The sequence below is a fragment of the Strongylocentrotus purpuratus genome, unplaced genomic scaffold (assembly GCF_000002235.5).
Source record: "Strongylocentrotus purpuratus isolate Spur 01 unplaced genomic scaffold, Spur_5.0 spur5_scaffold_6, whole genome shotgun sequence".
Lineage (NCBI taxonomy): Eukaryota > Metazoa > Echinodermata > Echinoidea > Camarodonta > Strongylocentrotidae > Strongylocentrotus > Strongylocentrotus purpuratus.
The window spans coordinates 2,278,330-2,302,313 of NW_022145612.1; the positions used below are offsets into that span (position 1 = coordinate 2,278,330).

General features: G+C 36.5%; 2 protein-coding genes across 2 annotated transcripts in view; both read left to right on the plus strand.

The window, feature by feature from the left end:
* LOC105440223 (C-type mannose receptor 2-like) overlaps nucleotides 1-2,805 on the plus strand; it is a 35,027-nt gene extending 32,222 nt beyond the window's left edge. The window contains exon 28 of the mRNA XM_030972660.1: nucleotides 2,750-2,805. Coding sequence (XP_030828520.1) covers nucleotides 2,750-2,805 — 56 coding nt within the window. The remainder of the gene's footprint in view (nucleotides 1-2,749) is intronic.
* LOC584452 (macrophage mannose receptor 1) overlaps nucleotides 1-23,984 on the plus strand; it is a gene marked incomplete in the record, with an annotated part of 61,999 nt that overhangs the window by 683 nt on the left and 37,332 nt on the right. The window contains 14 exon segments of the mRNA XM_030972791.1: nucleotides 8,018-8,174; nucleotides 9,108-9,214; nucleotides 10,607-10,737; nucleotides 11,646-11,669; nucleotides 12,361-12,515; nucleotides 13,037-13,161; nucleotides 13,857-13,990; nucleotides 15,204-15,239; nucleotides 15,949-15,978; nucleotides 16,485-16,624; nucleotides 17,750-17,862; nucleotides 18,614-18,744; nucleotides 22,907-23,127; nucleotides 23,480-23,568. Of these exon segments, the coding sequence (XP_030828651.1) occupies nucleotides 8,046-8,174; nucleotides 9,108-9,214; nucleotides 10,607-10,737; nucleotides 11,646-11,669; nucleotides 12,361-12,515; nucleotides 13,037-13,161; nucleotides 13,857-13,990; nucleotides 15,204-15,239; nucleotides 15,949-15,978; nucleotides 16,485-16,624; nucleotides 17,750-17,862; nucleotides 18,614-18,744; nucleotides 22,907-23,127; nucleotides 23,480-23,568 (1,565 nt within the window).

The window sequence follows — 23,984 nt, forward strand, 5'->3', positions numbered from 1 at the left end:
TAATGAACAACTGTGATTTCTGTGCAAATATTCATAGTCCAATGAGTTATCTCGCGAACTATTGTGGCTAAACACAATTATAGGTAAGATTCAATTATCACAGCGGAAAATTACAAATAAGGAATCAAACTGAAATTCAGGGTTTTACGATATATGAAGGAATACTTAGAACTTTATAAGAAAGGATGCAGAATAGTGTACATCTCACAACTAAAACTAAAACTAAAACGGTTTTCAAAATTTGTAATTCCAATCATTACTATCTTGATAATTAGACGGGCGATCGGCTTGTATAAGTCATGGAGTTCCTGACTGACCTAAAGGTTTATAATTATCATTGCAGCATGAGCTAAATCAAGGATTATTTCTAAGAATCTAAGACAAAGTTACCCGGCCCTTCAACTTAAATTTATCTAATAGAATACATGGACATATAAAAGCAATCCAACCGAAGTAATAACCAATGAACCGGCCTATACTTTTCTACTAACCTACTTATGCGTATTTTCATTGTCTTTTTAATGTAGTTTTCAATAAATATATGCTTCTACATTTACTGATATTAACATTTGAAATACATCGATAAATAATATAGTATAAAATATCAGTTACAGGCCAAATCGTGTATTTCATCTCAGTACGTTCAAGTATTCTGATAGCAAACTTATCTCCATCTTTATCTCGTTTGTTTTATGATAATTTTACCATATACGCGTAACCTATAAACATTAGATATTAATCTTGAAATCAAATCGGTTTAATGTGTTTGGTTGTTGTGATATGGCTGATCAAGGTTCTCAAAAGAAGAATCGTGATGAATTTCTATTTCATTTCAAGATTCAATTTGTGGATAGTGCGCTCATGTACTATAATTAAATTCAAGTTACGAGATTTGTGATTTGTGTGATTTGTCTTTGTGATTATTTAATATTGCATACAATTTTCCACTCCAGGAATTTGCAAGTCCCCTCTTTTTACACAAATATTTCGAATACCCTCACCTTTGTATGGACAAGATGCTTTTAAAACTTAAGCGGGACTGCACTACTTGTGGCTACTTGTTCCCTCTATGCAGCAACAATGCCTAAGTGGTACCCTTTGGATCCCCATGTTTCCTTTTTCTACTGTTAATTGAGAGCTGATTTGGTGAGATAACTTCCTGCTAGTGACCGTGAAGGGAGGTCTAATCCCTATGCCCATATTAGTGCAGATAGGCTTTAAGATATTTTTTTAAACTCAAAGATTCGATTATAATCAATTTTGATCATAACTCTATAAGCAAATAAATGGAAATATTGACAACGGAATCTTTTCAAGCTTCCCCTGAAGCAATATTCTAAGATAATTCTCTGGATTTCTATGTTCTATGGAATTATTGTTGTCTTGAGCAGTAAGATGCAATAAGATCTCGTACCACCATAATCCTTTCCAAAGCTTTGCAAAGTTAGAAAATACTGCATGCGCCATGTTAGAAATGTATTTAGAAAGAAAAACAAATCATGTGAGAAAATGGTGGGAGGCGATGTACAAAAAAAAAACTAACAGAAAACAAAAATAGACAAATAGATAAATAAGAATTTAAAACACAAAGACATGAATTGTCACTTTCGAATAATAATATGAGACACCTAGTGCTTATTGATGCTTCCTGTTCCTGCAAACGAGAGTGGGGGGGGGATAAACCATTTATATGGTTTAGCTGGAGTGGATTATGTATGTTATATGTCCTCAATATTGTATATATTGTATATATGTATATGTATATTAGTGCAGATAGGCTTTAAGATATTTTTTTAAACTCAAAGATTCGATTATAATCAAAATTTTGATCATAACTCTATAAGCAAATAAATGGAAATATTGACCAACGGAATCTTTTCAGCTTCCCCTGAAGCAATATTCTAAGATAATTCTCTGGATTTCTATGTTCTATGGAATTATTGTTGTCTTGAGCAGTAAGATGCAATAAGATCTCGTACACCACCATAATCCTTCCAAAGCTTTGCAAAGTTAGAAATACTACTGCATGCGCCATGTTAGAAATGTATTTAGAAAGAAAACAAATCATGTGAGAAAATGGTGGGAGGGATGTACAAAAAAAAAACTAACAGAAAACAAAATAGACAAATAGATAAATAAGAATTTTAAAACACATACATGAAATGTCACTTTCGATAATAATATGAGACACCTAGTGCTTATTGATGCTTCCTTTTCCTGCAAACGAGAGTGGGGGGGGGGGGGTAAACCATTTATATGGTTTAGCTGGAGTATATATGTGTATATGTCCTCAATATTGTATATATTGTATATGTATATGTGTAGTAATTTGGGCAAGTAAAGCCCCCACAGTCTGATTTAGAGTGCAGAGGTTGAGAAAGTTCTGCGTTGTGATCGTTGTTTAGATGCCTGATATTGACTGGTAAATTGTTTAAAAACGATTATTTGATTATTGTCAGAAGTAAACAGATATATCAAGAATTATTAGTGAGAGGCGTAGTGGTCTAGGGGATAAGTCACCAGGTATCACCAGAAATCACATGGTACGGACCCCGAAATTGCCAATATTTACACAGCTGAACATTCAGCCTTAATGAGGGTAATTAGGCTGATTAAATCCAAAGTTGTTTGGACGCGCATGGAGACATTGTTAAATATGTAATATGTGCTATACAACAACTGTGTATAGTTATTATTAGTAGTAGTATTGAAAGTCTATGATGACTTATGTGAATATTATCTCCCGTAGCTGTACAGACTGATCCTGTTAGTACCATCACAGGTGGACCCATGACACCCTCTTGAGCAAAATTCGTGTTTAGACAAAACTATACTTGTAGATAAACAACCCGATAACAAACCCATGATAAAGTTCGAATCTTACAAAATGAAAATAAGGCAGTGAATGAAATGACTTTGAACCTCAGAGTTGCAAGATAAAAGTATAGTGTGTTATCACCATTTTTAAGTAAACTTGATTTTAGTGGTGGGTTGATTAGTCCCTGGTTCGGTGGCACAGATACATCCGGAAATTGGCCCCTCCAAGAACAGACTTTTGGCTATTTTCTTAAATCCCAAGTTCCGTTCTCGGTAGTGGGTACATCTTTTCTACTTCTTCTCGGGTTAACACCTCCTTTACTCGGCGAAAGTTCAGGCGATATTCGTCGATAATAGGACTATAGTTTTACTACCATTGGTTGGTGGTAATAGATAGCTGTCGTACATTCGGAAGGTGATGTGTTTGCTATCCTATTCAAGATGATTCTCAGATTACTTTTACTCGCTGCTGTCACAGTGCAAGGTAAGTTCTTGGTACACGTTGCGCCCACATATTGCTTATTCGCCTATGAACTACTTGGGATTGTGGAAGTTTTTAGAAGACACATGTAGTTGGAAAGTGTTATGAATCTTTCTAATGTTGTATATTACCTATATAGAAGAAAAATGCGTAATTAAACATGGCTGTTGTAAAATAGACAAAGCATTCTTGTATTATTTATCTACACATTGGCTATGATGGCATATATTCTTCTCATTATGAAAACAGAGAACATAACAAAGAACACAATAGAAGTGTAGCAGGTTATTCAGGGGGCAACACGCCCCTCGTCAAAGAGTTGTATTCATAGTTTGATACACATTGTATAACCACGCGCCCCCATATAAATTTGATAACCCTTTTACATGTTTGTCGGGGATTTTAGAGGTAGTCATTCTTGTAAAAAAAAAAAGTAAAAACATCTTTTTGTTTCCCTTCTCCATATTTGGACATTAAAGTAAAAAAAAAAGGGCAAAAAGTCTGCATGGATCAACCAGGGCACTAAATCCTAACATTTAAAAGTCATATAGTTTTAAATGTTTAGGGGTGGAAATTGATGAACACCTTACTTGGGATATTATTGTTAAAAGACTTACCAGATTGATTTCTATGAAACTGTTCTCATTACGTAATATGTCCCAATATTTAGATGTTAAATCCTTAAAGCTCACGTATAATACAATTATTTTACCATGTATTGACTATTCATGCACAACCTGGGGAGATTGCTCAAGGCAAAATAAAGAGTTACTCGTACGGTTACAAAAGAGAGCAGCACGTATAATTACATCCAACTATGACTTTGAAAATGTTAGAGGTGATGATTTAATAACAATTAATGAAATGGCAAACATTTGAAGAAAGGAGAAATTATTTTTTTTAGCTGTTTATAACTTAAATACTAGAGCCGCTGACAAAACAAATGTTTGTATTCTACCATGTATGTATATACAGGACCAATATGAAAAACAGCCTTGGTTGATATTGTCATCCTGTATAAATATTTGTAAATAAATAAATAAATAAATAATGTGTCTTTCCAATTACTTGAAAAATAAACCACTGAGATGATGATTTTCACTTCAAGAATGAGATTCTGTATTGAATTATTTCCTCTTATTAAAGGTACTATGTCCCTTTTGCAGCCAACCTCAAATTCTGTAGAACTTTGCAGGAATTATGAATATATCATGTATGTCCTATCTGTGAAATAAACGTTAGCAGTGTCCTAATATTCAAATTATGCAAGGAAACCCTTTTACTTGCTAGACTTCACTGTGAGACACTATTGAGTGACTGATTGGCTGGCTTTTTCTTCTTTGGTAATAACATACATGAAATGAGCTGTAAAGGGTACATTATCATTTGTCTACATCAATAACCCACTTCTTGTGATGGCCAAAATTAAACTGATTGAATCTTTGCGCACCTTAAACGTATGACCATTCGGTACAATGGTCTGAAAATCAAGACTATTACTTATTGGCTCTATAGCTCCTAAGTCGATTTGACAACTAATAGTCATTATTTTCCCACTTGAAGACATTTTCAAGCCCCATCTTTTTTAGGGAAGTTCTAAATTAGTATCATCTTTCAAATGCCGTTGGAATTTAACCTTTTCATTTTTTTGGCCTGCGAATGGGACATAGTACCTTTAAAATAAAACCTGAGAAGAATTCATAATCGCACAAAAACATAAATTGAGTGTTGAAATATTTATTAACACTTAAGAAAAAGAAGGAAATCAAATATCTCTATCATGTGACGCTATATTTGTGCCATAATGAGTGTATCAAATGTTTTCATTTAAAAGAAGTGTCTGCAAAATAAAAGTTAGATTATTTGTAAATCTAGGAAATGTTAATAAGCAAATAGTATATTAGATGTTATTTTGATTTTATTGATATCGTATGCTAGTTTTGCAGTCACTTCACTATGATTATGATTGCCTTTTATTTAATCGGTTTATACCCTCAGGGGCGTATCCAAGTCATGAAATTTGAGGGTAATTCCCCCCATCACTTTGGAGGATTCTTTACTAAATCTAGCCTTGAAGGCGACATAGTTCTTTGGGTTGCTCGACTCATGCTCCTGCCAAAATTGCTCCGCGTTAATTTCCTACACCGATCGAATTCTTAACTTTGACTGCAGGCACAACAATATGCCTAACCCTAAACCTAACCCTAAATATAATCACGAACCTGACCCTAAACCTAAACCTAAACCTAACCCCTAAACCTGATCCTAAACCCAACCCTAAACCTAACCCTAAATATAATCATAAACCAGACCGTAAACCTAACCCTAAACCTAAACATTCACCTTTTTTGTTGCGGTCATTCGCACATGAACCTTGATAAAGCAGCCAAGGTTCCATTTCAAAGTATAGGTTAGGGAAAAGGGTTAAGGCTCACCTAGGAACAATGTGATACAGTTTTCACTACCTTTCTCACCACTATTTGAGCCAAGAACGCTTCCTCCAAGCGGACAGGAAAGACAGAGACTCATCGGTAGGCGAGTGCTTAAATAATAATATGGTGTTGTATATAGGGTCAGTTGCTTGCCTTCATATGTTGACGTTTCCAGTAATTCATGACAGGGTCGTAAGCTTGGAGAGGGCCATTCATCAAAATAATCTAATAAGACACATATATTTACAAAAACACTGATTACCTTTAAATACCGCGTGTGTGTGCGTGTGTATTTGTGTGTTGGCAAGGATTATACATAATAAGCAAGACATAACTAGAAAGCAGGTTATACAAAGCAGTTACATATGCATATATTCCACGCATTTCGTTAACTAACTGTTGGAAGCTAAGTATAGTTTATAATCATGATGCTAGCAAGCTCTACGACCGCCCCTCATCACACCCACCTTCTTCGCAGCTAATAATGACATCATTTTATTTGCTGATGTCTATTTGTTTAAGTTTGGAGTTCATTTAGCCCGCTATTGACAAAAAGAAACTATAGCGGTAGAAGATCCCAAATGCCCCTCCCCTGTCACTTTGACCGGGTTAGGCGTCCCGGCGTACTTGACATTCATTATTAAATTATGGTCAATAGAGTATCATTAGACGAATTGCATTATGGGTTATCACAGACGTATCGTGGTTGTTGGATGTAATTACTCCCTATATATACGCCGTCTGTTTACTTTGTGAAGATAAATTAGGCAAATATTTGAATTATGTCAATGACTATAGCAATTTGATCATCAACTGAGAAGGCAAAAATAAATATTAGAGATTGCGAATTATATACATGTATACGTATTGAAGGCAAAACACAGTCTCCTCAAGTTCTAATGTGTTTGGAGTAAAAGTATGTTAATTAAGAAGGTAGTAAAGTGAACCGGTAAAATTGTTGAAGGTCGATGAAAAAACTGCGTAATTTTTGTATGACATGTTACTTGTTATATTCCTTCTACTCTACTAACCATCTAACACGCAAAAAATCCTGAAAAAATTCTCAAACCACAAATATATTCATGGTTTTCTTTGAAGGCGTCACTGTGCGACACCCGCTAACAGTAAATTCTTCAAACCAATTAAACATTTTCCCAACCGTTTTTACATGAAAATATGGCAAGCTTTTAAAATCTGTCAACACTTAAATGATTGGAATGGTATGAAGAGCCAATTCATTGCTTTGTGACTGTTAAATTCACCAACAATTCAATTAAATTATAATAAGTACAGTTTGGAGAATTCTGGAATCTATCAGATAAGTTTTTCCCAATCGTTTTAATTAATAATGGTCTGTTTTCACTAAAAATTTGGAATTATCTTTAACTGTATAGGCCTAAATCTAGCATTACAGTCACTCCTTTACCACCATTTTCTCTCATCTGAACAATGTTATCTAGTCCCTCTAATATTGTTCAAAGGTTACGAAGAAATATGATTGAGCAAAATAATCATCTTCGTTTATTTCAACTAATTATATCAATAAACCGTTTATTATTTTACATTTATCAACTGACGTTCCTTATTCTGAGCAAGCTCCGGCGACGATTGCCCCACTTAATTTTGTCAAAGATGTTAGGGTTAGGGTTATGTTTGAAATTCGCTATAATCATGTTACCTTAAAGCCTATCTGCACTATTTTGGCCAGGAGGGATTAGAGCTTCCAGTACTGGCAGGTGGTTATTTCATCAAATAAGCTCTCAATGAACATACGAAAAAGGAGATCATGGGGGATCAACGAGTCCCGCTTAGGCATTGTTGGATATATATATAGAGGGCACAAGTAATTACAAGTAGTGCAGCCCCGCTTTACGGGAAAGGATTAAATATAGTATTTGGGCCAGGGTTGAGGTTCAACTTGTGGGATTTATTTAGAATTAGGAAATACACCAGGAGAAAATATCTCTTACTATTACTATTACTATTACTGGCAATCTACATTTGATAATATTCTAGGCATCTATGTAAATACGCATCAAGTAATGATAATAATATTAATAGTGATAATAATAATGATAATAATAGTGATACTACTACTACTACTAATAATAATAATACAATATGGGTTTGTTTCCTCTCTCTCTCTCTCGCTCTCCTTCTCTCTCTCTCTCTCTCTCTCTCTTTCTCCCTCTCTCTCTTTCTCTCCCTCTCTCCCCCACTCACAAATTCTCTCTCTCCCCATTTCCTCCCCCTTTCCTCCCCCTGTCTCTCCCATTCTCCTCGCCAGCTGTTTTAGGCCAAACTTGTGAACCTGGATGGACGCTATACGAGCCAGAGGAACGTGTTCTCTACCTGTGTACAATCGAATGGTCAGAACCAATGCAAGAGACTACTGTATTAGTTTGAATGCAGATCTGGTCATGATCAAGGACGAGCCCAAAAGTGTAAGTATCATTTTGAGACAGAATCTTGGGTTAAACCGCATGTCAGACAATATACATCATAGTGATATGATTGAGGATTTTGTGGAAAAAATATATTTACGTAGCCTTTAATATAACAATGTGTAGGATAATTATTTAAAACTCCAAACTTGTTAACTGTATGTGGATATATATGCATGTTGATTTCTTTGTGGTGTGTCGACAAATGTCCTGATTTGAAACGACTTGACTTATCATTTAACAAAATGTAGTAAATAATGTTTTCTGAACATTTCATCTTGACCATTTGAACAACTGGGTATATCCATTCTAAGCAGATTCAAAATTGATCGGAGACTCTTGATAAATATGTGTTGTTTGATTGACATCGGGGGCATGCAAAACAATCTTTCACAGTTTACTGCCGCATTCTTAAAGTCAATTTTGTGGGGAGCTTCGTTTCGAGAAAGTGTATTTAATTCTTTTTTTCATGTAATGATCATATCATGTGAACCCCCCCCCCCCCTAAAAAAAGGGAGGGGTGGGAAAGAAAAATTCGGGGAATGTGTATGTGTATACGTGGGGAAGTGTTGAAGGTAGGCAAATACTCGGCCTGAACAGGTCCCGACATTTTCTTTAAAAGCCTTGTTGCGTTTCGATTATTACTCAGTTATTATAACATTTCTTTAATAATTATTTTCAGATGCCATGCGATAGATTTATTGCATTATGTTATAGTCTGGCAGCACCGGATATCTTGCTTTTATATGATGTCTACTCATCCACGTATTGCTAGATTATCTTGCTTTTATATGATGTCTATTCATCCAAGCATTGCTAAGTTATCTTGTTTTTATAAACGAATGACATAAATGTTCACATATAAACCTGGAAATATTTGACCGTTTCCGGAACTCAAGATTATGTTTAATAAATCATTTTGTTTATTTTCAGGACTGGTTGACACCGCTACTCGCCGCCGATTCGGTATTTTGGATTGGTTTATCGGACAGGGGAGCCCTTCAATGGAAATGGGTTGATGGCACAGTAGCAGATTACTAGTAAGTAAGATCCTTCCTGAAACTTCGTTCAAGATTCAAGATTCAAGATTCAAGATAATTTATTGTCATGTAAAAAAATACATAAAATTTGCCTCGGACATTTAAAGATGCTTTACATGTACATACAAATATAAATATATAAATACAGACAAAATAATTACATTTCAACATAACATTTAACAATCATCACAATTTTAAGAAAGGTTACATTAAAAGAATAAAATAAAACTGAGGTTCAATCTACTTCGTAGATAATTTGAAGAAATAATAAGAATAATATCTGGAACTGGCCATGTATTCAGGTAAAATACAGCTCAATTTAGTGCAAAGTAACAGATACGTTATTATCGATTTTATTCGGAAAGATGTTCTCCAACTTTTTGTAAAGCGGTTTTGTTTCTTGTATTCTTCAACATTATAAGCTGATGTGATGATGTATGTAGGCCTATTATATAACAAAATATCCTTTGATAAAGCGAATTATGCAATCTTAAAGGTTTAATATGCAGTTTCTAATGTTGAAATGAATTATATATTTTGATCGATTGTAAATCTGGAGGAGATAATATCAAATTTATTTCATCTAAGAGGAGCTAACTTAGCAATAGGGTACTACTTTCTATTTTGACCAAATACTGATTCTCTCCTACTGGCTATTTACGTTTTATTTTTTTCATTATGATATCCCCACAACGAACAATACATAGTTACATAAATATATATGCGAGGACATATAATGGTAATGTAACAAGATAAGATAATACGATTATGAAAAAGTACTAAAAATGAAGCTTCGATGTTACATAAAACATTGGCTTCTTGAGGTCGTTCTTAATAAATCCGTCACACTGCCTAACCGACTCTAAAACCTATTCCAAGCTGACCGATACTTGGCCATTAGGGTAATGTATTTGTTTGTTGGGTCTGTTTTCGGTTTACTGGGGTTTCAAACCTCAGTCACACCGCTTATCCGACTTTAAAATCGACTGTAAACGATCTGTAGTCGGTCTGATATCGTTTCCGTTGATGTGACTGAGGTATAACATCCAGAGTCATGTGAGTTTGGTCAACCTGGTTCTAGATGGGCACAATATGGCTTTGTTGACCAACCACAATACAAACCAATAGACGTCATCTCGAGTTCAACTAAAGACCAAACTCGGTAGCCCGTATTCTAGGAAATATTGAAACCCGACGTTGTTTTTTAGGCTTTTGTTTGGTTTTGTTGTTTTAAGAAAGGAATTAAGTCTGTGGTCTAAATTAGATAATTTTTCTCTTTGTTTAAACGTGATTTTAGAAGTAGAGTCGGGGTTAACTGAAAAAGTCGACTACATAATGTGTGTAACGATGGCTCTGATAACCGCCTGTTCTATTTATTTCGTCTGTCTTTAGTAACTGGGCGCCCAATGAACCAAACGAGAAAGATGAATTACATGAGGACTGTGTTGAGATATATTCCAACGGTTTGTGGAATGATGAGCAATGTCTTGGAATGGCTAACCCGATCTGTGAAAGAGCACTAGGTTAGTTGTCAATTTTCCATTTAAGATATCTACCTGAATTGCTTAATAATTTCTACTTAAATTTTATGTAAAAAAACCCAATAATTAAAACGTTCAGATAAAAAAAAGGGTTCAAATTTAAATTAATCCGTTTTTTTAATCGAAAATGAATTTGTATTATGAATAAAACAAGTTTAGTAGTAAGCAGGTTTATTGACAACTTTTTACTTTAAATATTGTATTGTTTAATATTGGTTATTATTTTAAATATTCTCGATAAAAATATACGTGTATCTGTACCTTTAACATTTTAAAAATTAATTATCCTCTGAAACACAAAGTTGTGTTATTTAGTGTCTCTTAAAGTAAGTATGGGGTCTAAATGATAAAAAGCAACATTAAGCGGTAAATGGGCCTTATCTATGACGTTCGGGGCAAACAATTCATCATCGATGTTATGAACTAACGAATCCGTTCATTTACTGCGATATAAACGACGGTTCAGAAGAATCGCGCCGTGAGTTCTGGCGTATTTTTAAAATGACTACTCCTCATTTTGTTGGTTCATATATATAATCTTCAAGCAGTGATGTATCTAGCTTAGTGTGAACTGGGCCTACGTACACATTCAAAGCCACTGCGAAAATATACACATATATGAGTATCTGGGTACGGCATAAAACAGTTGCATGCTAACGAAGCAACAATTTAAGAAAAAAATATTTAAGATTCGATTCTAGAGAGCTATAGATTTGTTAATGATTATGATTAAAACAAGTAAAGCTTAATATCTGGATCTTAAAAAATTCATATCGCGTAAATAATATAATTTCTTATGAACAAAAATATCCAGATATATTCAATGGCACACTTTTTATTACTGCAATACTATAACTAATATCTAAACCTGGTTTTCCATTTACGTATAGGTGCGACTGGACCCCCACCAACAAGTAAGTCACTGTTATTTTCTCTTCGTGAATGTGTCATTATGTAAGATAACACAAATTTTAAAGATTTTAACCTACAGCCGCCAGCATTCAGAAAGTTCTGGACATCATATTTCCTGTACTTGCACAATTACATTGGTCGTATAATTTCATATATTTTGTCTCATTTGTTTGTTTGGATAGGGGGGGGGGGGGCTGTCCATAGAGCCATATTATGATTGTCGATAGGCTGAGCTTCCAATGGAAACTGTTTTGTATGTACTATGATTTGAGTTTATTAAATCAGGAGTTAATAAGAAAAGAGAAAAAAATGGCAGAAACTAAATCTGTGACCAGGCATTTAATATTTAATAAACACTACACACCAACGTATTACTAATGGTGTAATTTAAGTAGTGCCTGAACATTTTACATATCTAAAAATAAAATTCATGCTAATTTGTGGAAATTATATTATATTATTACCCCGTCTCTCAGAGACGAAAGTTTTGAATATTTATTCCCTTTAACGAAATCTTGGATCCGCTTCTAAGGTATAACAAAATATGAGGCCCGCGAGATCGACTATTTTAGTCTCATGGGCTATGGGTCTTCAACCACACGGCCAAAACGACTCCAAACAGAACAATTCTCTTGAATCTTTTCTTTTTTATTATGTTTTACCTAATTATCCGGTACGTGTCCATTTATTTAGCACTGAATTACGAGCCACCGTGTCCAGAGGGATGGTACAAGTACGATGAACAGTGTATCTTGGTCGTGACAAACCGAGATGTGTTCAACAGCGCCAGAGACTACTGCCAATATCTTAACTCAGATTTGGTCGTCGTCAAGACACAGGGATTGAATGTGAGTGCTTTGGGTTTGTTTTAGGGATGGGGGGGGGGGGGGACTAGGGCAAGAGAGGTAGGGATACTATTCGTTTCTTGTGGAGAAAATGGTTAGTTTAATCATGGACCCTGGTTTAATCCTCTGTCGTCCTTTGACTTGTTGCTCTTAATCCATTAATCCGTCTGTTTAGAGTCAGAAGGATGTTATTAAAGGCACATACTCTGTGAAACAATTGACACATATCTTTCTGTTGGCAGACGAATGTGAAACATAATTTAATTTGTCTGCCTCCTTGCAAAATGGTTAGCGGAGAAGAGGAGAGAGAGGGAGGGGAGAACTTTTTGGAGGAAATGTGAACAAGTAAACAAAAGTAAACATAGAAGCTGGAAGACCCTTTCATGCCATTTTGTGCATTCTACCTAACAGGGTACCACCGGAATTCGATTAAATGTTGAAAATGCCTTGATTCTGGATTTTTGACGTTTCTCTAAGCATAAGCAAAATTTCATTCCAAATATATTTGTTTTTGTTTCCTGAAGGATTTTATAGCAAATCTGATTTCCGGGTTCGGTGATGATGGTTTCTGGCTAGGATTGACTGATAAAAGAGAAATGTACGAGTTTGTCTGGGTAGATGGCACAGAACTGGGACCAAATGATTACGAGTAAGTTTTAGGATATTGCATGTCCATATAATAGGCCCTTGGACAGCTGCTAGCAAATGTATTATGTGTTACTGTTACTTTATGAAATGCGTCCGTCATGTTTGAAAGTTTAGATAAAGAAAGAAATAAGAACTCACCATGACATCCTGTATAGATATCCGCTAATAAGTCCACGTGTTACGTGTTAGCATGATATGACGCAAAAGTGATGATAATATATATATAAACATTCATAGAGATTGATCAATAAAGTTCTACTGAGAAGATAATAAATCCCATTGTCACAATCGTTTATATGAAATGAGGTTTAAAAATTATTCCAACCTTTCAAATTTATTTAATATTTCCTTGACATAAGTGTGGAGTTAACTTGTATCATGTACCTTAAAAGTCGAGTATATAACATCTTTATCAAACATCAGACATATTATAATCGTTATCTAAATCAACGTTGGTTATGAATTTAGTTCGAATACCATCTTTATGAAACGCGAATTATAAAAAAAAGAAATGATTCCTTGCTACTGCCAAGTTGTAATGCCAAGTTATTGGCATTACGCGAGTGCTGATGTTAGTGAAATGCTTGTTTACAACGTATCGATTGACTATTATTTATGCTCTGATACTCGGGTTTTAGATACCCCTTTTATATAACAAAGAAAACAAGTAATAATTTATACCTTTTTTTCAATCAGCAACTGGATGCCGAACGAACCAAACGAAAGTGACGGTCTTCATGAAGACTGCGTAGAAATGTTAGCTAATACTGGAAAGTGGAATGATGAACAATGCATTGCTCCTCAGAAGTACATATGCGCCAGACCAACCGGTACGTCTAACCTTACAAGTGGAGCGTCTGTATCAGTTCAGCTACACCCAGACACACTGACTACACTGACACCAGACCGACAAGGGACTTCATCTACACCCAGACACACTGACTACACTGACACCAGACCGTCAAGAGACTTCAGCTACACCCAGACACACTGACTACACTGACACCAGACCGTCAAGAGACTTCAGCTACACCCAGACACACTGACAACTCTGACACCAGACCGTCAAGAGACTTCAGCTACACTCAGACACACTGACTACACTGACACCAGACCGACAAGGGACTTCATCTACATCTAGACACACTGACAACTCTGACACCAGACCGACAATAGACTTCAGCTACACCCAGGCACACTGACTACACTGACACCAGATCGACAAGAGACTTCAGCTACACCCAGACACTGACATCTCTGACACCAGACAGACAAGAGACTTCAGCTACACCCAGACACACTGACATCTCTGACACCAGACCGTCAAGAGACTTCAGCTACATCTAGACACACTGACAACTCTGACATCAGACTGAGAAGAGACCGAGTAAAACTTGTATTGACATGAATGGACGAGAAATGGTCCGTTTTTATTCGGTGTGGGGTCTGTTTGGCAGTGTGGCGGACCCATCTCACCACGTCACATCGACCACACTGAATCCGGACCGATAAGAGACCGAACAAAGCACCCAATCTCCCCAATGGCCATGAATCGGTCGGTTTAGAAGTAGTTTGGTGTCGGTTATTTGTAGTGCGACTGAGCTATAAAGATAGAATGAAATCATTTTGATTGAAGTCGTTAATTCTTTCTTTATAGATTGATTGAATTGCACATTTTCCCTGATCGTTTTGGGGGCCTAGTTGTATTCTGTTTGGTGTTTTTGCGTTACAGCTGGAATAAGGGAGCCAAAGTTTATAATCAGTTTTGAGATGCATATTCATTAAAAATTGTGATACAATCGGATGATTCCTGTATTCAAGTCTCTTTGAATCATATACACATAAAATGTATTTTAATATGTTTAAGGTTTTATATGATGCATCATAAAGTTTTAAATACTCTGGCAATTCTTTTAGATAATGGTTTAACACTCTGACTTAAGAGTATATATAACTAGAACCATAACCAATACAAGGTGATAAAACAGAAATCAAAACAAATCTAACATAATGATATATCACACATGTTTCTTTTTATTCCAGTCTTTACATCAACTTCTCCACGTCCTCCAACTCCACGTAAGTTTAATTGAAAATCGTTTAGTAGATTGATGGCGCGTTATAAATGCAATTGTGTACATTATTATCATTATTTTTATAATTATCATTATTATTATTGTTATTCTTCTTCTTCATAATCCTTACCATCGTCATCATAATTAAGGTTATCATCATCATTATTATTATCATTGCTATTATTATTATCAGTATCATTATTATTATTATCATTATCACTATTATCATTATCATTATTATTATTATTATTATTATCACCAGACGAGTGTTACTACATGTATCAACTTTATGAGTTATACTTTGGTGTTAATTCACATCCTTGCAGAATCACTACTTGACCTATTGTTGTGATTTCAAATAATTAGGTATTGTTGCATCCGTTGCATCCAATTTAATCTGTGCGTTCCTGACTTTTATATTTTAAAGACACCTTTCTTAGATTTCGGACTTATCCTATTATAAACGATGATAGTATTTTAGCGGTTTGCATTCCATGTGGTTTATACGGTCATTTCTTGTTTATAGTTTTTTTCAATGTGATATAGAAAAGGTGAATGAAGTTAACTGATAATCGCATAATTATCGCTGTTTTCATAGACAGATGGTTAAATGCGTGCTCCTCTAAATAATTGATCAGTTTCTTCTGATAAACAGTATATCAAGTAGTAGAAAGGATTAAATCTTCTTGTTTTAATTTGTTTTCTTTTCACAGCGAGAAGCACTCATCCTCCAGCCCTATCAAGTAAGTCATTAGTTGATATGACTCCAATGAGGAATCCGCCGTAGAATGTGTTTCTTTGTTTGTTTTTATTTCAGAAGTAAAAAAAAGACCTGAATAACATCCATAATAGGATTTTAAGTTTCAAATACGGCGGATAGACCATTTTATCTGTCACGGTAGAGAACTGCCTTATTTTTTTTACCATGGAGTCTTTTACGTTAACTAAACATATTTGTTAATAGATAAAGAGATAAATGTGAAAATTCACTGCAGTTACTGCATCTTTTTTTTGTTATACGTGCTTATTCTTTATTTCGTGTATTACGATGTATACGTCTTTAACAAAAGGCGTGATATTGATATATTACACTAGAATACATAAACAGACTTTTATTATCTTAAAACGGAACAACCTATATTTTTACATGTTAGATAGAAAATGAAATTTGATGCAAGATGAATAATATGTTTATTAAATGAACGTTGTTGTAAGACGTGTTTGTTGTTTTCCTTTGTTTCCCATGCAGCGGAGTGTGGGGATGGCTGGATGAAGTATGAAGATACCTGCGTGCTTGTCGTTGGGACTAGATTGACATTCGATTTGGCTCAGGAGTATTGCCAGGAGCGACATGCAAACCTCATCAAACTAGAGAGTCAAGATATGAATGTAAGTCTTCATGCGGACATCTGGCTTTCAATCGGGCTTTCGGGTCGGGTCGGGTTGTCGGATTACACGGACTTTCGTGAAAGGTCGGGTAAATTTAATAAAAAACAATCACATTTTCACATCAAAGTGGTGATCTCTAGCATGTTACGAATTCTTGTGATTATAGATCTCGTAAAAATGTCGGATCGAGACGCGAGTTTTCGTAGATTTCTGTAGGTTTTTCAGGAGTGTCAGTATAGTAGACCAAACACTTTGGCAAGAGGGGTATATTTTACTAACGTTACACCCGACCTTCTGGAATTATGGCATGACTGTTTACGAAAGTTTGTGTAATTCGAAGATGCTCAGACCCGGTGAAACGAAGTAATCCCAGATATCTGCATCTAGGTGCTGTAATCATCTAAAACCTAGCAACATTAAAAGAAATTTACACAATAATGGTCATTTTGTAGGTAACAATCAAATCTTTCATAACATTTCAAACTTATTCGTTCATAATTATGATGTCACTGTGCGTGATGTAATATAAATATATATTTCTGTGTATATCTCGGTTTTTAAGCATTCATAACTTTCTTATTTTTTGTCATGTCATTCTTATATATTTTCAACTGAAAATTTATATCTGATTTGCTTGCTTTCACAAATTAAAATTGGTAGAAAGACATGACTGTCTGTTCACCACCTTTTGTAGATGTGCTCTAGTGGGTACGTCGCTGAAATGTGAATCAAATTATTCGAGTCCCGCTGCAGCACTTATGCCCTTTGACAAGATATTAACTTCTAGTTGCCACTCTCCACCCAGATGTAGATAATGGGTACCGGATGGGAAGACATTCCTTGAATGCTTGAGAGTCTTTTCATGGTTGCTCAGCAATTGAAAGCCGGGGTAATATGATTTCGGGGCTCTCAGGGAGAAGAATACTAACACTGAATAGGTTACCCTGGATAAACAAGACAAATGATTGCTATTATTATTATGTGTAATAATGATAATAACAATAATAATGATAATAGTACTTATCATTATTATTGTTATCATTATAATTACTATAATTATTAATATCATGGTAATTATCATTATTATTATAATTTCTACGCCGTAAATCTATATCTTCTATCTAGAACTGGTTAGTTGATCAGACTTCCGTCTACAGTGAAGTGTACTGGATTGGGCTCTACGATCGCATAGACGACAATACATTTATATGGATAGACGGGACCACACCATCATTTACGTAAGAATTCATCAACAACAAACGTGAAGTTTTAAGAGATAAATGTTATCAATATTTTATCCATATTGGCTCTATACATTGTCAGGATATATTTACTATTACTAGTAGGCCTATTTTTATCTGTAGTTGACACCAGAAACTTGCCTCCCCTTTTGCTTTAATATTTAAAAAACTAAATAAAGCCCAACTTATTATTTAATATAACTGAATACATCACGGCTATTCATATAATCCATTTTCGACTCTGGAGACATTTTGAATAGTATGTGTGTGTTTGTTTCTGCCGGAAGAGGGCTAGGGGTTCCGATGTAGGATTAATGTTTTGTAATCACGTGAAGAGTATGAAATCCATCCCCAGTATAGTGTCATGAATATGGATGAGGTTTGACGAACCCTATGACCAGTTGCATACCCAGTCCTTAGTGTTGGGAGGGGCATAAGCTGTTACCCATATAATGTCGTTAAGGACAATAATTGGAGGATCACAGTATGCGTCGCCTAAAATAAATATAATTCAATTTGAGAATAAGTAGTATGTATTGAGATTGTGTCTATCTCTTATGCGTTTGACGTAAACTGATTCCGTAACCTTGTAACTTCTCTATAAAAAGTGCGTGCATTTCTTTCTCTTCGTCAGACATCTACCAGGAGGGGAAATTGGTCTTCCCCTTAAAGATAGGTTGACGAATTCTCAGAACAGTTTATTTTCTAAATATCAAACAAGATAACTGTTAATTTGTTATGCTTTTAGAAATTGGGCACCCAACGAACCCAACAACAACGATGGAATTGGAGAAGATTGTGTTGAAATGCGTGTAGGAGGGGATTGGAATGATGAGCAATGTAGGGCAGCCAACGCTTTCGTTTGCTCCAAAGGATACGGTAAAACATGTTCCTGCACTATCTTTTTTTAGTTCAACAGAGGGCTCCATTTATTTTGAAATTCATATCAAGGCAGTATAAAGATCAAACCGCGTAAAATTGACAATTCGACTCTTTCAGTACTATTCAGTAGTACTATATTCACAATAATTCAATGATTCTTTAGCATTTGGGGCGAAACTAATTTGTTTGTAACGATTACAATACCGTCATGTACAAGTTATGTTTATGGAGGATTGCTTTGCTTGTTTTAAAGAAGAAACAAATCATCTTTACGCTGGTAAAACCACTCTGACGATGTTATTCATTATTTGAAAGTCCGTAGTAAACACAATTACAAAATGACCGACAAAAGCATTACATCATCAAACTTTTAGACCCCTTTTTCAGTGTTACTCTCCATGCAGGCGCGGATCCAGGATTTTCCAAAAGGGGGGGGGGGGGCCGGAAATTTCGAAATTGCGCAGAACTTTTTTTTAAACTCAACATATCAACAAGGTCATATTAGAAGCACCATACCGGTACAATTTTTGACATTTCCATCGGGGGGGGGGGGGGGCTATAGCCTCTTGCCCGAAAAAGTAATTTTCTGGTTTCACAATTCGGCTAGTGAGTGAAGCGATCGAGCAAAAATTTGAGCATAATATTTATATTGTAAAAGTGTTATTCATCACGAAAATAAACGAGAAAAGATATCAAAAATTCATATTCGGGTAGCTCGCTGTCCCCCCCCCCCCCCCCCATTACGCGCGAAGCGCAGAAGCTCTGATGTTTCATGAAATAATTAGAGGAGAGGATTCGTTGAACCATTCTCGACTCTAAATCCTTGTTTGAATTTAGTTCCCCCTCCCCTCTCGCGCGAAGCGCGGAAGCTTTGACCTTTCATTAATTGTTAGAGAAAGAAGAAGATTAGTTGTACCATTCTCGACTCTTATTCCTTGTCCGAATTCAGTTCCCCTCCCCCTCCCGCGCGAAGCGCGGAAACTTTGTCCTTTCATAGTTTAATGAAATTATTAGAGAAAGAATAAGAAGATTCGTTGTTCCATTCTCGGATCTTAATCCTTCTCTAAATTCAGTTCCCCCCCCCCCTCCCGCGCAAAGCGCAGAAGCTTAACGTTTTATTAAAATATTAGAGAAAGAAGACGATTCGTTGTACCGTTCTCGACTCTCAATCATTGTCTGAATTCAGTCCCCCCCCCTCCCGTGCGAAGCGCGTAAGCTTTGACGCCTCATTTTATAGAGAAAGAAGACGATTCGTTGTACCATTCTCGACTTTTAATCCTTGTCTAGATTCAGTTTACCTCCTCCCGCGCAAAGCGCGGAAACTTTGTCCTTTCATAGTTTAATGAAATTATTAGAGAAAGAATTCGAAGATTCGATGTTCCATTCTCGGATCTTAATTCTTCTCTAAATTCAGTTCCCCCCCCCCTCCCGCGCAAAGCGCGGAAGCTTTGACTTTTCATTACATTATTAGAGAAAGAAGAAGATTCGTTGTTCCATTCTCGGATCTTAATCCTTCTCTAAATTCAGTTCCCCCCCCTCCCGCGCAAAGCGCGGAAGCTTTGACTTTTCATTACATTATTAGAGAAAGAAGAAGATTCGTTGTTCCATTCTCGGATCTTAATCCTTCTCTAAATTCAGTTCCCCCCCCCCCTCCCGCGCAAAGCGCGGAAGCTTTGACCTTTCATTACATTATTAGAGAAAGAAGATGATTCGTTGTTCCATTCTCGTCTTCTAATCCTTGTTTAAATTCAGTTTCCCTCCCCTCCCGCGCGAAGCGCGGAAGCTTTGACCTTTCATTACATTATTAGAGAAAGAAGATGATTCGTTGTTCCATTCTCGACGTTTAATCCTTGTCTAGATTCAGTTTACCTCCTCCCGCGCAAAGCGCGGAAGCTTCGACGTTTCATTAAATTATTAGAGAAAAAAGACGATTCGTTGTACCGTTCTCGACTCTTAATACTTGTCTGAATTGATTTCCCTCCCCCTCCCGCGCGAAGCGCGTAAGCTTTGACATTTCATTAATTATTAGAGAAAGAAGGAGATTAGTTGTACCATTCTCGACTCTTATTCCTTGTCCGAATTCAGTTCCCCTCCCCCTCCCGTTCGAAGCGCGGAAACTTTGACCTTTTATAGTTCAATGAAATTCTCAGAGAAAGAATTAAAAGATTCGTTGTTCTATTCTCGACTCTTAACCCTTCTCTAAATTCAGTTCCCCCCCCCCCTCCTGCCCGAAGCGCGTAAGCTTTGACGCCTCATTCAATTATTAGAGAAAGAAGAAGATTAGTTGTACCATTCTCGACTCTTATTCCTTGTCCGAATTCAGTTCCCCTCCCCCTCCCGTGCGAAGCGCAAAAACTTGATCTTTTATAGTTCAATGAAATTATCAGAGAAAGAATTAGAATATTCGTTGGTCCATTCTCGACTCTTAATCCTTCTCTAAATTCAGTCCCCCTCCCCCTCCCGCGCAAAGCGCAGAAGCTTAACGTTTTATTAAAAAATTATATAAAGAAGACGATTCGTTGTACCGTTCTCGACTCTCAATCATTGTCTGAATACAGTTTCCCCCCCCCCCCTCCCGCGCGAAGCGCGTAAGCTTTGACGCCTCATTCAATTATTAGAGAAAGAAGACGATTCGTTGTACCATTCTCGTCTTCTAATCCTTGTTTGAATTCAGTTCCCCCCCCCCCTCCGGGCGAAGCGCGGAAGCTTTGACGTTCAATTAAATTATTAGAGAAAGATGATGATTCGTTGTACCATTCTCGACTCTTAATCCGTGTCTGAATTCAGTCCCCCCCCCCCCCTCCTAAGCGAAGCGCGGAAGCTTTGACATTTCATTAAATTATTAGAGAAAGAAGACGATTCGTTGTACCGTTCTCGACTTGTCAGAATTTCAAAAATATTTCCTTGTCTGCTCCTTTTTCGTCCAATGTCCTTTTACTGCCCCTACCGCCCCTGGCTACGCGCCTGCTTTAAAGGGAAAATGAAACAATCATGATTGTGATAGCACACAATTAGGTTAGTAGAAATGAAAGATCTATTACACCAACCATGGATAAATCTACTTCAAGTTTTACCAACATGAGTTCAAATACGGCCCTACCGTTAATTTAAAATTTGACTGTTGAGTATATAGCTTCTATTTAAAAGACATCCAAAATATTATGCCCTTTTCAAATTTCTCACTAAAGAGTGGTGACCTTTGTAGCGCAGTGGCTGTTTTTAAGGTTTAACTTTGAATCCGCGGCTCGAGATTTTATGCGGCCGGCCCGGCCCCCTCTATTTAATGACGTTTGCCAAGCCTCCTGAAATGACCCCAAATCTCCCGATTACAGTTTTCCCTTATTCGTCGTTACTGTCAAATTTCGCCATTTCCTTGTCTTCCCCCTTTCTCACCCGACTTTTCTCCCCCCCCCCCAAACTCAGTGTTATCTAGGGTACGCGTATTTATGTTCCCTCTCTTAGAAAGCACCCCTCTTTCTCCGGTGTGTAACGTCAGTAAGGGCCGGATTTTTGTGTATTACGGGCCGGACTTTGATGCGTGAAAAAGTAACCCTTTTTCGGAGATTTTGGGAACACAAATCGGGGGGGGGGGCCTTTTTCGTTTTCTTTTCTCCTCTTCTCTCTCTCTCTCTCTCTCTTTCTTTCTCTTCTTTCTTTTTTCTTTTCTATTCTCTTTTCCTTTCTTTTCTCCTTCCTTTTTTTCTTTTCTTCTCCTTTCTTTTTTCTCTTCTTTTCTTCCTCTTTTTTTCCTTTTTTTTGCGCCGCCAATAGGGGGGGGCGCGGCCGTTTCGGCCCCCCCCCTGGATCCGCCACTGCCATGCACCCATTCCACACCTCATCCCGGCATTGTTCTCGTTTGTGGAAGTCCCTTTTTTCCTCTCTTCGTGAGATTCACAGTCTAGAACCCTTCACATTATGCCTCAAAACTATTTCAGCGAAATAAAACATACTGATTTAACTGGAGAAACCTAAGCCTTACCATGTATTTTGTATTAAAACCTATATACCACCTTATAAATGCTGGTAGTCATCATTATCATCATTATCATCATTACTACCACCATCATCGTCACCATCACCGTCATCATCATTAGTTTTCCTACCACTCACACTCATTGTCCCAGATTCACACGATCTAAACTCTCTATGTTCTTTACAGAGGAAATCCCCTTATGTGACATCAAAGCAGGCTGGGAAGCCTTCGGAGATAAGTGCTACCTGTGGGTATCCGACACCAAGAATATAGCCGATGCTACATCGTACTGTACGACGATGGATGGATACGTCATATCTATCAACAGTGCCAATGAACAAACCTTTGCTACCTCCATGCAGCTACGCTATGCCAACATACAGTACTGGATAGGACTCAGTGACCAAGTATATTTACAACAAATTTTGATGAATAAATATATCATAATTTTTACATATTTTGAGGCATTAGTTTTATGACACATACTCGTAAGAGGTAATAATCTGTGATATTTCCGGAGAACATGGTTTGGGATAATTTTCTCGTCTGGTGATATATATTTGGCAGTTAGATCGAATTATGGTAGTTCATGTCTCAGGAAGGTCTCATATAAAATAACCTTTCGCATGTGTCGCAGTACTAATTAATAATGACAAATCCTCTAGTACTAATTCTTACTTGATTAATGTTTTCACCTACTTCAAAGAAATTATGTCACTTAACCGTCTTACATTGTTTTATTATCTATTAACATTACAGGATAACAGAGGTACTTTCACGTGGCAAGATGGAACAGATACTCAAAGCTACAGTCATTGGAATACAGCTGAAAATGAACCAGATTCTAAGTAAGTCATTCTAAAAGCCCACTGCATACTATACGATCTTCTTGCAATCTGAGTCAAAAAAATTGCAATTATTATTATATACCGAAAGCTAACAAAAAATAACCCACTAGATTTAGATTCAAAATAATGATAAGAAATACTAACAACAAGAGTTTTAGTGCATTTAAGCCTCTATAGTCAGAGTAAACGCGGAATCGGCTTCAGATAGCTAGTGGACAATGTACTACTGGTATGACGTCACTTCTCTCAATAAGAGGGTTGAGGGTTCGAATTTCACCTCGGCAGTAACGCCCTTTGGCAAGACATTAATCCACATGTATCACTCCACTCAGGTGTAAATGGCTACCTAGCAATGATAGGGTAAGGGTAGTTGCCCGCATGAAGAGGGGTAATAGTACCGATTATAATGATAATTC